Source organism: Musca autumnalis, unplaced genomic scaffold (assembly GCF_047663935.1).
Source record: "Musca autumnalis isolate F117 unplaced genomic scaffold, ASM4766393v1 scaffold_2, whole genome shotgun sequence".
In the NCBI taxonomy this organism is placed as follows: Eukaryota; Metazoa; Arthropoda; class Insecta; order Diptera; family Muscidae; genus Musca; species Musca autumnalis.
In genome coordinates, this window is record NW_027411755.1 from 27,563,129 (window position 1) to 27,577,420 (window position 14,292).

At 37.2% G+C, this 14,292-nt stretch overlaps 1 protein-coding gene across 2 annotated transcripts in view; it reads left to right on the top strand.

Moving 5' to 3' along the window:
• The window catches only part of retm (real-time), a 66,290-nt gene extending 53,466 nt beyond the window's left edge, over positions 1–12,824 (top strand). Inside the window, exons 2-8 of one of the 2 annotated variants that reach the window (XM_073967368.1) lie at positions 1,319–2,320; positions 2,381–2,639; positions 2,704–2,825; positions 2,945–3,025; positions 7,096–7,414; positions 7,483–7,583; positions 12,002–12,824. In XM_073967368.1, the coding sequence (XP_073823469.1) occupies positions 1,319–2,320; positions 2,381–2,639; positions 2,704–2,825; positions 2,945–3,025; positions 7,096–7,414; positions 7,483–7,583; positions 12,002–12,193 (2,076 nt within the window). In that variant the 3' untranslated portion in view covers positions 12,194–12,824. The remainder of the gene's footprint in view (positions 1–1,318; positions 2,321–2,380; positions 2,640–2,703; positions 2,826–2,944; positions 3,026–7,095; positions 7,415–7,482; positions 7,584–12,001) is intronic. The other variant, XM_073967369.1, reaches the window with a different exon arrangement.
• Positions 12,825–14,292: the final 1,468 nt, after the last annotated feature.

Genomic DNA, 14,292 nt, shown 5'->3' on the forward strand with positions numbered 1-14,292 from the left:
TGTTCATCCTTTTCTTCAGTGGGAGCATGAGCGCAGATAAAGCTGATGTTGAAGAATTTAGCTTTTATTCGAATTGCAGCAAGTCTTTCATTCACTGGGGTGAAGCTGGATACCAGATGTTTTAGTCTCCGACTAACTACGAATCCACAACCAAACTCATGCTTTACGTCATGGCAGCTATAATACAGTGCGTCACCTTTAGGTGTTGTTGTGACGCCTTTCCCAATCCATCGTATTTCCTGTATGGCAGTAATATCGGTCTTGTACTTTTCAAGTACGTCTGCCAATGCGAAGACTGCACCTTCTCTATAAAGAGTGCGAACATTCCAGGTGCAGATTCGCAGATCATGGTCCTTAAAACGTTTGCGGGGTTCGTCAACTTTAGAGGGGTTTGTTTTTCTTTTCTTTCGTTTTTTCATAGTAGGCTGTTTTTTCTAGGGGAGGGTTACTAACCCGACGCCCAAACCCAAGTTTTTAACGTTCTTATGGGTGAACGCGCGGCACATGTTAGCTCACTACCTTTAACGGGTGTTAAAGGCAGTTCCCCAGGTGACACCACGGGGAGGTCAGTGTCCACTTGGGATGAAAGAGGGACCAAGATAAATCCTGGGCTTTGCCATGTTAAAACCGGTCAGGACCGTTCCTTGGTATCTTCCATCCCCTACGTCACCCAAATATAAAAAATCACTTCTAAGAAAATTAAATAAAAATCACTTTAAAAACACTTTCATAAAAAATTCAAAAGTTTACGAAATCACTTTTTCAAATATAAAAAACTTTAAAATTTTTAATTTAAATTTAACAAAACCAAAAAAAAAAAATTAAAAAATTATTTATGGCCTGTTTCACTAAGACGATTTGAATTCGATCGAACTACAACCAATCTTCAGTTTTTTGAAAAATATTTTATTCATTTTTGTTTTCGATCAAACTACAATCGAGTTCCATACTAGAGTAATTTTATGAAATTGCAGTAGTGGGGAACTCGATCTAAGAACCCCTAGTTTCATTCACGAATACAAAGCAACTGACGTTTCGGAAGCCAGTCTGTCCGAAACGGATTTGGTTCAAACATATGTACTTAGGCCCAAAACACTTGGCAACAGGAAGACTTTTGAAGTACTCCCAAAATATGTAAAAAATCCACATTTATTGTGATCTTAAAAATATTTAAACAATTTACATTTAAAAATAATATTCTTTGCCTCTTTGCGGTTAATATAAATCTTTATTCTCAAGTATTCAACCTAACCTATTCTTTTTTTCTTAATTTATTCCTAATTTTAATCCCTTTCTCTCTCTCGGTGTTTATTTTCAGGCCTATGAAAAACGTTTTCCGAAATGTCCACAAATGCCCATCGTCTTGGATTGTGAGATAGTCAAAGATGAAGTGTTGGAAAATGGCGCCCAACGTAAAACCAGTCGTCGCTGTAAGCTTGCCGTCGATGCTCCATATATTTTTAAGAAACTAATCGGCGTAGAACATGTCTATTTTCTACAACACAATTACCTCGATTTGGCAAATCGTACCCTCAACATTGAGGCGGTCAATGAAAGTTTCTCATCACGTATAGAAATTTTTGAACGTTGTCGTTATTATGCCCATCCGGAAAATCCAGATTGGACATGCTTTGATCAAACCGCCACGCTGGATATTAAAAATTTCTTTGGTTTTGAACATTCCATGGAGAAAATGGGTATGAAGCAATATACCCAGACGACTCTAAAGGGTAAAGAGATTATAGAATATTTTATAAATGAATTGAAGGAAGAGGGTATAACGGAGGTGGCACGATGGCAGCCACCAGCGGATGCTCCGCCGTTGTCACCAAAAACGAGAGTGGAGGGTGAGGAAGATGCGGAAAAAGAAAATGGCAGTGATGTGGTTAATGGAGGCGGTAGTGAAAAGCGGCCGTCTATACATGATATTTTATTGGATGGGGATTTCATTGCCAAACATTTGGGCCAATTAACACCCATGCAGGAATCAAAGTTGTTGGAATTGCGCAAACTGTTGGATTCCCAGGAGGAGGTGGAAAAAATGCCAGACTATCAAACCATTTTGAGATTTTTAAGGGCCCGCGATTGGCATGTCAATCAGGCTTTGACAATGCTCAAGGATTCGTTGAAATGGCGTAAGGAGCAGGATATCGATAGCCTCCTAAGTGATTATCAAATGCCTTCCGTTGTGTCAGATCATTTTCCCGGAGGTTGGCATCATCATGACAAGGATGGTCGGCCGATTTATATTTTACGTTTGGGCCACATGGATGTTAAAGGTCTGCTGAAGTCTATTGGAACGGAGGGTTTCTTGAAGTTGGTAAGATAAATTGATTTAACTTGTTTAAGCCCTCAACTCATTAATTTTTTTGTCTTCTAGGCCTTGCACATTTGTGAAGAGGGTATCCAAAAAATCAAAGAATCTGCTGAAAATGTGGGCAAGCCAGTTTTGGATTGGTGTCTTCTGGTAGATTTGGAAGGATTGTCTATGCGCCATCTATGGCGTCCTGGTGTCAAAGCTTTACTCAACATTATTGAAAATGTTGAAAGCAATTATCCCGAAACTATGGGGAGGGTATTGGTGGTAAGGGCTCCCAGAGTATTTCCCATTGCCTGGACTATTGTTTCGGCGTTTATAGGTAAGGCTTCATAAAATCTATAATGCCACTTTGAATCAATTAAATCTCTCTTTTTAAACTTCAGATGAAAATACCCGTTCCAAATTCTTGTTCTATGGCATTACCGATGATGAGCACACCAAAGAAAGTTTGGAGCAATACATAGATGCTGATATTGTACCAGATTTCTTAGGAGGTCCCTGTAAGGTAGGTTCCGTAGCAGCTTTATGTTGATGCTGTAAATAATTAATAATTTCTCGGTGTAAAAAATTATTTTAAATTAATCGACAATTTTTTTCCTACTCCTCCTCTTTAACCAAACAAAGCCATCATTGGCATCATTATCGTATGTGGATCAAATAACTCCTTACTATTTTACTCATTGTTATTTAGCTAATTGCGATTGTGTAAGGGCTATTTATTAATAATTCTAGAAAAAAAAGCATTTTGTTTGCATTCCATGGCATTTTTTCATAAATATTTTTATGTTTGTCCTCAGGCAAATTAGCAGCAAATGCTTTTTTGTTTTGTATTGTCTCGATCACCATGTACTTTGAACCAGCTGGGAATGTTTTAGATATTTTGTGTTGTCCGGTGGTCTTTGAAGTTTGCTCAAAATGTTTAATAAATCCACGCCTATTGTGGTATTTGAAGGCTTCTCAAAATGTTAAATAAATCCACGCCTATTGTGGTCTTTGAAGGCTTCTCAAAATGTTAAATAAATCCACGCCTATTGTGGTCTTTGAAGGCTTCTCAAAATGTTTAATAAATCCACGCCTATTGTGGTCTTTGAAGGCTTCTCAAAATGTTTAATAAATCCACGTCTATTGTGGTCTTTGAGGGCTTCTCAAAATGTTTAATAAATCCACGCCTATTGTGGTCTTTGAAGGCTTCTCAAAATGTTTAATAAATCCACGCCTATTGTGGTCTTTGAAGGCTTCTCAAAATGTTTAATAAATCCACGCCTATTGTGGTCTTTGAGGGCTTCTCAAAATGTATAATAAATCCATGACCATTGTGGTATTTGAAGGCTTCTCAAAATGTTTCATAAATCCATGACCATTGTGGTATTTGAAGGCTTCTCAAAATGTTTCATAAATCCATGACCATTGTGGTATTTGAAGGCTTCTCAAAATGTTTCATAAATCCACGCCTATTGTGGTATTTGAAGTCTGCTCAAAATGTTTAATAAACCCACGCCTATTGTGGTCTTTGAAGTCTGCTCAAAATGTTTAATAAACCCACGCCTATTGTGGTCTTTGAAGTCTGATCAAAATGTTTAATAAACCCACGCCTATTGTGGTCTTTGAAGTCTGCTCAAAATGTTTAATAAACCCACGCCTATTGTGGTCTTTGGAGGCTTCTCAAAATGTTTAATAAATCCATGACCATTGCGGTATTTGAAGGCTTCTCAAAATGTTTAATAAATCCACGCCCATTGTGGTATTTGAAGGCTTCTCAAAATGTTTAATAAATCCACGCCTATTGTGGTCTTTGAAGGCTTCTCAAAATGTTTAATAAACCCACGCCTATTGTGGTCTTTGAAGTCTGCTCAAAATGTTTAATAAACCCACGCCTATTGTGGTCTTTGAAGGCTTCTCAAAATGTTTAATAAATCCACGCCCATTGTGGTATTTGAAGGCTTCTCAAAATGTTTAATAAATCCACGCCTATTGTGGTCTTTGAAGGCTTCTCAAAATGTTTAATAAACCCACGCCTATTGTGGTCTTTGAAGTCTGCTCAAAATGTTTAATAAACCCACGCCTATTGTGGTCTTTGAAGGCTTCTCAAAATGTTTAATAAACCCACGCCTATTGTGGTCTTTGAAGGCTTCTCAAAATGTTTAATAAATCCACGCCTATTGTGGTCTTTGAAGGCTTCTCAAAATGTTTAATAAATCCACGCCTATTGTGGTCTTTGAAGGCTTCTCAAAATGTTTAATAAATCCACGCCTATTGTGGTCTTTGAAGGCTTCTCAAAATGTTTAATAAATCCACGCCTATTGTGGTCTTTGAAGGCTTCTCAAAATGTTTAATAAATCCACGCCTATTGTGGTCTTTGAAGGCTTCTCAAAATGTTTAATAAATCCACGCCTATTGTGGTCTTTGAAGGCTTCTCAAAATGTTTAATAAATCCACGCCTATTGTGGTCTTTGAAGGCTTCTCAAAATGTTTAATAAATCCACGCCTATTGTGGTCTTTGAAGGCTTCTCAAAATGTTTAATAAATCCACGCCTATTGTGGTCTTTGAAGGCTTCTCAAAATGTTTAATAAATCCACGCCTATTGTGGTCTTTGAAGGCTTCTCAAAATGTTTAATAAATCCACGCCTATTGTGGTCTTTGAAGGCTTCTCAAAATGTTTAATAAATCCACGCCTATTGTGGTCTTTGAAGGCTTCTCAAAATGTTTAATAAATCCACGCCTATTGTGGTCTTTGAAGGCTTCTCAAAATGTTTAATAAACCCACGCCTATTGTGGTCTTTGAAGGCTTCTCAAAATGTTTAATAAATCCACGCCTATTGTGGTCTTTGAAGGCTTCTCAAAATGTTTAATAAATCCACGCCTATTGTGGTCTTTGAAGGCTTCTCAAAATGTTTAATAAATCCACGCCTATTGTGGTCTTTGAAGGCTTCTCAAAATGTTTAATAAATCCACGCCTATTGTGGTCTTTGAAGGCTTCTCAAAATGTTTAATAAATCCACGCCTATTGTGGTCTTTGAAGGCTTCTCAAAATGTTTAATAAATCCACGCCTATTGTGGTCTTTGAAGGCTTCTCAAAATGTTTAATAAATCCACGCCTATTGTGGTCTTTGAAGGCTTCTCAAAATGTTTAATAAATCCACGCCTATTGTGGTCTTTGAAGGCTTCTCAAAATGTTTAATAAATCCACGCCTATTGTGGTCTTTGAAGGCTTCTCAAAATGTTTAATAAATCCACGCCTATTGTGGTCTTTGAAGGCTTCTCAAAATGTTTAATAAATCCACGCCTATTGTGGTCTTTGAAGGCTTCTCAAAATGTTTAATAAATCCACGCCTATTGTGGTCTTTGAAGGCTTCTCAAAATGTTTAATAAATCCACGCCTATTGTGGTCTTTGAAGGCTTCTCAAAATGTTTAATAAATCCACGCCTATAGTGGTCTTTGAAGGCTTCTCAAAATGTTTAATAAATCCACGCCTATTGTGGTCTTTGAAGGCTTCTCAAAATGTTTAGTAAATCCACGCCTATTGTGGTCTTTGAAGGCTTCTCAAAATATTAAGTAAATCCAGCCTATTGTGGTCTTTGAAGGCTTCTCAAAATGTTTAATAAATCCACGCCTATTGTGGTCTTTGAAGGCTTCTCAAAATGTTTAATAAGTCCACGCCTATTGTGGTCTTTGAAGGCTTCTCAAAATGTTTAGTAAATCCACGCCTATTGTGGTCTTTGAAGGCTTCTCAAAATGTTTAGTAAATCCACGCCTATTGTGGTCTTTGAAGCCTTCTCAAAATATTAAGTAAATCCAGCCTATTGTGGTCTTTGAAGGCTTCTCAAAATGTTTAATAAATCCACGCCTATTGTGGTCCTTGAAGGCTTCTCAAAATGTTTAATAAATCCACGCCTATTGTGATCTTTGAAGGCTTCTCAAGATGTTTAATAAATCCACGCCTATTGTGGTCTTTGAAGGCTTCTCAAAATGTTTAATAAATCCACGCCTATTGTGGTCTTTGAAGGCTTCTCAACATGTTTAATAAATCCACGCCTATTGTGGTCTTTGAAGGCTTCTCAAAATGTTTAATAAATCCACGCCCATTGTGGTCTTTGAAGGCTTCTCAAAATGTTTAATAAATCCACGCCTATTGTGGTCTTTGAAGGCTTCTCAAAATGTTTAATAAATCCACGCCTATTGTGGTCTTTGAAGGCTTCTCAAAATGTTTAATAAATCCACGCCTATTGTGGTGTTTGAAGGCTTCTCCAAATGTTTAATAAATCCACGCCTATTGTGGTCATTTAAGGCTTCTCAAAATGTTTAATAAATCCACGCCTATTGTGGTCATTTAAGGCTTCTCAAAATGTTTAATAAATCCAAGTCTATTGGGGTCCTTGAAGGCCTCTCCACGCCTATTGTGGTCTTTGAAGGCTTCTCGAAATGTTTAATAAATCTATGCCAATTGTGGGCTTTGGGGTGAACTGATTATTTTTCACTTGTTGTGTTATTATGTTCCAGGTTAGATTATGTAAGATTCCACTTATTCTTATATAACTGTTGTTCGTGTGTATGTGTAACTGTCACAAATGTCCACTTCGTAGCCTCGTCTATATTGTTTCGTCCGACAAGTATTCACCTTAATAGTTCATTATGTCTATCACGAATATGTATAAATATGCTATCTTTAACAGGCTAAAGCTAGCTCATTAAAAGCTCTTGCTGAGGCTTAAGACAACTTCTCCTTATTAGAAAAGCAACTTTAATTTTTATTTTCTCTTCCCTTCACTCATCTAGACCCTCATTCACGAAGGTAGTTTGGTACCGAAAAACCTCTATAAAATGAATTCCCTCGAAGAGGGGGATGATGCGCTAGACAATCATCAAGACAACAATACAAAGACTGCATCAGCTGCCGCTGCTGGCAGCAGTGGTTTAGATCCACAGCATCATCATAATGTCTATAAGACCATTGAGCTGCGTACCGGCTATTCACATGAAGTAATTATACGCAATTCAGATCCAAAAAGTGTTTTAACCTGGGATTTTGATGTCCTACGCAGTGATTTACATTTTACCCTGTTTCGTGTTACCAAAGAACTGCCAGAGAAACATGGTAAGTGCAATGGGGGTGTTGAATATTTGCAGAGTGTAATTAATTGGGTATATTTTTCTCTATTACAGATTTAGCGGTTTCATTTTTCGATATTAGCGATTTTACCGAAGGTGTTAACTATTTCAAAGAAGAACCAACGCTTGTGTGTCACAACAAGGAAAGCGTACAGGTAAGGAAATAAAAATTGGTCAAAAAGCCTACGTCTGAAAGTCACCTGTGGTGTAGAAAGGAAGTCTATAGTCAAGGTAGACATCCTAAAGGGGGTTTTTTATATATTGAAGACCTCTTAAAGGGGTATTCTTTAGATCGAAGACATCCTGAAGGATATTCTTTTAATAACAGAATTCTCGTAGAAGTCTTGTATAGATTGATGACTTCCTTAAGGTGTCTCTTACAGTTCGAGGGCCTTTTATAGAAAGAAGACATCCTAAAAGTGTCTTCCATATATAAATGGCTTCCTAAATGGATCTTCGATGGATAGAAAACCAATTAACGGGGTCTTCGCTAGATAGAAGACCTCCTAAAGCGGTCTTCTATAGATAGAAGTCCTTTTAAATGTGTCATTTATAGGTAGAAGACCTCCTAATGGGGTCTTTTATAGATAGAAGACCTCCTAAAGGGTTCTTTTATAGAAAGAAGACATCCTAAAAGGGTCTTCCATATATAAACGGTTTCCTAAATGGGTGTTCGATGGATAGAACACCAACTAATGGGATCTTCGCTAGATAGAAGACCTCCTAAAGGGGCCTTCTACAGATAGAAGACCTCCTAAAGTGGGCTTTTATAAAAAGAAGACATCCTAAAAGTGTCTTCCATATATAAACGGTTTCCTAAATGGGTCTTCGATGGATAGAAAACCAATTAACGGGGTCTTCGCTAGATAGAAGACCTCCTAAAGCGGTCTTCTATAGATAGAAGTCCTTTTAAATGTGTCATTTATAGGTAGAAGACCTCCTAATGGGGTCTTTTATAGATAGAAGACCTCCTAAAGGGTTCTTTTATAGAAAGAAGACATCCTAAAAGGGTCTTCCATATATAAACGGTTTCCTAAATGGGTGTTCGATGGATAGAACACCAACTAATGGGATCTTCGCTAGATAGAAGACCTCCTAAAGGGGCCTTCTATAGATAGAAGACCTCCTAAAGTGGGCTTTTATAAAAAGAAGACATCCTAAAAGTGTCTTCCATATATAAACGGTTTCCTAAATGGGTCTTCGATGGATAGAAAACCAATTAACGGGGTCTTCGCTAGATAGAAGACCTCCTAAAGCGGTCTTCTATAGATAGAAGTCCTTTTAAATGTGTCATTTATAGGTAGAAGACCTCCTAATGGGGTCTTTTATAGATAGAAGACCTCCTAAAGGGTTCTTTTATAGAAAGAAGACATCCTAAAAGGGTCTTCCATATATAAACGGTTTCCTAAATGGGTGTTCGATGGATAGAACACCAACTAATGGGATCTTCGCTAGATAGAAGACCTCCTAAAGGGGCCTTCTATAGATAGAAGACCTCCTAAAGTGGGCTTTTATAAAAAGAAGACATCCTAAAAGTGTCTTCCATATATAAACGGTTTCCTAAATGGGTCTTCGATGGATAAAAAACCAACCAATGGGATCTTCGCTAGATAGAAGACCTCCTAAAAGGGTCTTTTATAGATAGAAGACCTCCTAAAGGGTTCTTTTATAGAAAGAAGACATCCTAAAAGGGTCTTGCATATATAAACGGTTTCCTAAATGGGTCTTCGATGGATAGAACACCAACTAATGGGATCTTCGCTAGATAGAAGACGTCCTAAAGGGGCCTTCTATAGATAGAAGACCTCCTAAAGGGGCCTTCTATAGATAGAAGACCTCCTAAAGTGGGCTTTTATAAAAAGAAGATATCCTAAAAGTGTCTTCCATATATAAACGGCTTCCTAAATGGGTCTTCGATGGATAAAAAACCCACCAATGGGATCTCCGCTAGATAGAAGACCTCCTAAAGGGGTCTTCTATAGATAGAAGTCCTCCTAAATGGGCCTTTTATAGATATAAGAACTCCTAAAGGGGTCTTGTATACCTCCTGAAGGGGTCTTTTATAGAAAGAAGACATTCTAAAAGTGTCTTTTATATATAAACGGCGTCCTAAATGGGGTTTCGATGGATAGAAAACCAACTAATGGAATCTTCGCTAGATAGAAGACCTCCTAAAGGGCCCTTCTATAGATAGAAGTCCTCCTAAATGGGTGTTCTATAGATAGAAGAACTCCTAAAGGAATCTTTTATAGATAGAAGACCTCATAATGGGGTCTTTTATAGATAGAAGACCTCCTAAAGGGGTCTTTTATAGAAAGAAGACATTCTAAAAGGGTCTTCCATATATATAAACGGCTTCCTAAATGGGTCTTCGACAGATAGAACATCAACTAAAGAGGTCTTCGATAGATAGAAGACCTTCTATAGGGGTCTTCCATAGATTGAAGGCCTCCTGATAGGGTATTCTCTAGGTATAAGAATGCCTAAAGGGTTTTTTTATAGATAGAAAACCTCGTAAAGGGGTATTTTAAATGGATCTTCTATAACTAGAAGACGTCCTAAAGGGTCACCTATATATTGAAGATATCCGAAAGCGACCTTCTTTGCTTATAAGACCTCCTCCTTTTCTTTGTGAAAAAAAACTAACTAAGTGGGTCCTCTATAGATCGACGACCTGCTGAACTTATCTTCTATATATCGAAGACCCCCTAAATGGGTTTTCTGCAGATAGAAGGCCTTCTGTAGGTGTATGCGAAATCATTTAAAAGGGGTTACCTATAATTTGAAGATCACCTGGAACGACCTTCTATAGATAGAATTATTAGTCTTCTGTAGAGCTACGACCTCCTAATGGGTTTTTAATAAATAGAGAAACTCATTTATACATTGAAGTCCTCCTGAAGAAGACCTCCGCAATAAGCCTTCTAAAGATGGAATATCTCTTAAGGGGTCTTCTATATATTAAAGACCTTCTAAAGGTGTGTTCTGTAAATCGGAGACCTTCTAAAGGTGTATTCTATAGATCGATATAAGACCTCTTCATCTTTAAAGCCTCCCTTCAGCTCGTCTATGAAGACTCTCTTCAGCTCGTCTATAAAGCCTTTCTTCAGCTCGTCTATAAAGACTCCCTTATAAAGAGGCCCTTCACCTCATTTATAAAGGCGCCATTCAGCTCGTCTATAAAGACTCCCTTCAGCTCGTCTATAAAGACTCCCTTCAGCTCGTCTATAAAGACTCCCTTCAGCTCGTCTATAAAGACTCCCTTCAGCTCGTCTATAAAGACTCCCTTCAGCTCGTCTATAAAGACTCCCTTCAGCTCGTCTATAAAGACTCCCTTCAGCTCGTCTATAAAGACTCCCTTCAGCTCGTCTATAAAGACTCCCTTCAGCTCGTCTATAAAGACTCCCTTCAGCTCGTCTACAAAGAATCTCTTCAGCTCGACTATAAAGACTCCCTTTAGCTCGTCTATAAAGATTCCCTTTAGCTCGTCTATAAAGACTCCCTTCAACTCGTCTATAAAGACTCCCTTCAGCTTGTCTATAAAGACTCACTTCAGCTCGTCTAAAAAGACTCACTTCAGCTCGCCTAAAAAGACTCTTTTCAGCTCGTCTAAAAAGACTCTTTTCAGCTCGTCTAAAAATACTCCCTTCAGCTCGTCTATAAAGACTCCTTTCAGCTCGTCTATAAAGACTCCCTTCAGCTTGTCTAAAAAGACTACCTTACGCTCCTTCAGCTCGTCTACAAAGAATCTCTTCAGCTCGACTATAAAGACTCCCTTTAGCTCGTCTATAAAGACTCCCTTCAGCTTGTCTATAAAGACTCACTTCAGCTCGTCTAAAAAGACTCACTTCAGCTCGTCTAAAAAGACTCTTTTCAGCTCGTCTAAAAAGACTCCCTTCAGCTCGTCTATAAAGACTCCCTTCAGCTCGACTATAAAGACTCCCTTTAGCTCGTCTGTAATGACTCCCTTATAAAGAGGCCCTTCACCTCATTTATAAAGGCGCACTTCAGCTCGTCTATAAAGACTCCCTTCAGCTTGTCTATAAAGACTCCCTTCAGCTCGTCTATAAAGACTCCCTTCAGCTTGTCTATAAAGACTCCCTTCAGCTCGTCTATAAAGACTCCCTTCAGCTCGTCTATAAAGACTCTAAAAAGACTATCTTCAGCTAGCCTAAAAAGACTCCCTTCAACTCGTCTATAAAGACTCCCTTCAGCTCGTCTATAAAGACTCCCTTCAACTCGTCTAAAAAGAATCCCTTCAGCTCGTCTAAAAAGACTCCCTTCAGCTCGTCTAAAAAGACTCCCTTCAGCTCGTCTAAAAAGACTCCCTTCAGCTCGTCTAAAAAGACTCCCTTCAGCTCGTCTATAAAGACTCCCTTTAACTTGTTTATAAAAATACCTCTTAGCTCCCGTATAAAGACTCCTTTCTGGCCGTCTATAAAGACACCCCTTCATATTTGTATATTATGTCCCCTTTTGGTATTATAAAAGATTATCCTTGTGTTTCTTTTCATTCTTATTTATCGATGACTCTTCAAAAATTAATGCTCAACTTCTTTTCCTTCTTTTCCAGGGTTCCCATGTTATGAATCACAAAGACAATTATGTAATGCATTGGTTTAGCCCCACGTGTGGCGCTGAGGGACCAGCACAACTCAATTACTTTTATGAGGTATTAAGTTCCGCAAATTACAAAGGCTCAATGACAAGTCTACAATCGGCATTCTCATCAAATTCAGCATCCAGTTCATGTCAAAGTCGATGATATGAGGCTAGTAGTAATAACAAAGGCAATGGAGAAACTTCACAACATCTCACAACGGGGACATTAATGGAGAAAAATATAGATTAAAATAATTTAGCGAATGATAAAACGTTTTTAATTAAATGTGTACAATGTTGAAAATAATTTTAAGTTAATTTTTTAATATTATCAGGAAAAATAATGTTATAATATTATGAAACAGAAGAATGTGGTTATAACGGAACTGCCCATAGCAACTTTGTAATGAAAGGATGTTGAACTCCTGAATATGGCAGGATTTTAAAAATGTCATTAAATTTGAAACGTATCACGTTATAACCTCAGTCGACTGTTCATGTGTATATGATTTCATATGTATGTATTATAATAACAATATACATAACCTTTAATTATATAACTCCTAGAACATTTTTAGTTATATTAACATATGCTGTCATTTTTTTTTTTTAATTATATCATGGAAAATGATATATACAATCTTAAGATTTTCGTTTATAAAGAAACAACAGATTCCTAATTTTTTTTACTTTTAAGTTTTTTTTTTATTTTTAAATAAATTATTTTATAGTTTAAAATTAAATTGTTCACATAATTTAACGAAAAATAGCTAAAATATATAATTTAAACAAAATTATTCGACTTATTTATGAACATAACCTCAAATTCGGATATAATTTTCATATTCTTGAATAGTATTAAATTTGTATCAGGCATATTAGAGTGGTAAATATTTGCGACATCTTTCATGTGCTCACTTCGAACAAACGACCATTATAGATGACCAGGGTATGTTAACATATGGGAGCCTTTATAAACGAGCTAAAGAGAGTCCGTATAGACGAGTTGAAGGTTGTCTTTATAGACATGCTGAAGGGAGTCTTAATAGGCGAGCTGAAGGGAGTCTTTTGGTCTGTTCCTTTACTTTTAATAATGGTAACAGTGGCAAAAAATGGTAAAAGTGGATCTGCTATCATATAAATTGTAAGCTTTTCAAAGTAAGGGAACACTTTGCGGGTAAAAACTGGTAACCTCAGGCAAGTAAAGGAACACGACTTGTATAGACGAGCTAAAGGGAGTCTTTATAGGAGAGCTGAAAGAAGTCTTTATAGACGAGCTGAATGGAGATTTAATAGACGAGGTGAAAGGTGTTTTTATTTACGAAGGTTCTGATGGACTTCATCACCGAAGGCGGTCCCGATGGCCGTCTTTATAGATGGAGATCCTTACACCCTCGGAATTTTCCACACGAAAATAATTTTAAAAAATTAAATTATTTTTAAATCAATATTTTAAATCGTTGAAAACTACTGGAGTCATTTAATTATAGAATATTCCCTCCGAATCGACAAAAAATATGGAAATAAAAAATTATGAAATTGGGGAAAGGGAACAAATTCTGCACGGAATTTTTATTCATGATTGCCCTGAATATGTAAGTAATGAAAGTAATTTCGACCAATATAAGTTGACAGAAAGGTTCTTATGGGGCCTCGAATGATCTTGGTCCGCTCAAAAATCATGTTAAACAATACGTTTTGTAAGTTGCCGTGATGGGCGATGACTGTACAAAGACTATTGTGCAATGCTATAACGTACCATAATGCCCTTATTTCAATACTCCATTGTTTACGCCTTTAGCCTGTTTCGCTGAGGATGGTTTTTCCTATAGAAAAAATTTGCTCAGATCCCTGAGGATGGTTTTTTTTCTATAGAAAAAAAATTCCTCATGTCCCTGAGGATGGTTTTTTCTATAGAAAAAAATTTCTCAGCCCCCTAAGGATGTTTTTTCTATAGAAAAAATTTCCTCAGGTCCCTGTGGATGATTTTTTCTATAGAAAAAATTTCCTCAGTTCCCTGAGGATGATTTTTTCTGCAGAAATAATTTCCTCAGGTCCCCGAGGATGGTTTTATCTATAGAAAAAATTTCCTCACGTCCCTGAGAATGCTTTTTCTATAGAAAAAATTTGTTTAGGTCTCTGGGGATGGTTTTTTCTACAGCAAAAATTTCCTGAGGTCACTTGGGATGTTTTTTTTATAGAAAAAATTTCCTCAGTTTTCTGAGGATGGTTTTGCTATTGAAAAAATTTGCTCAGGTCGTT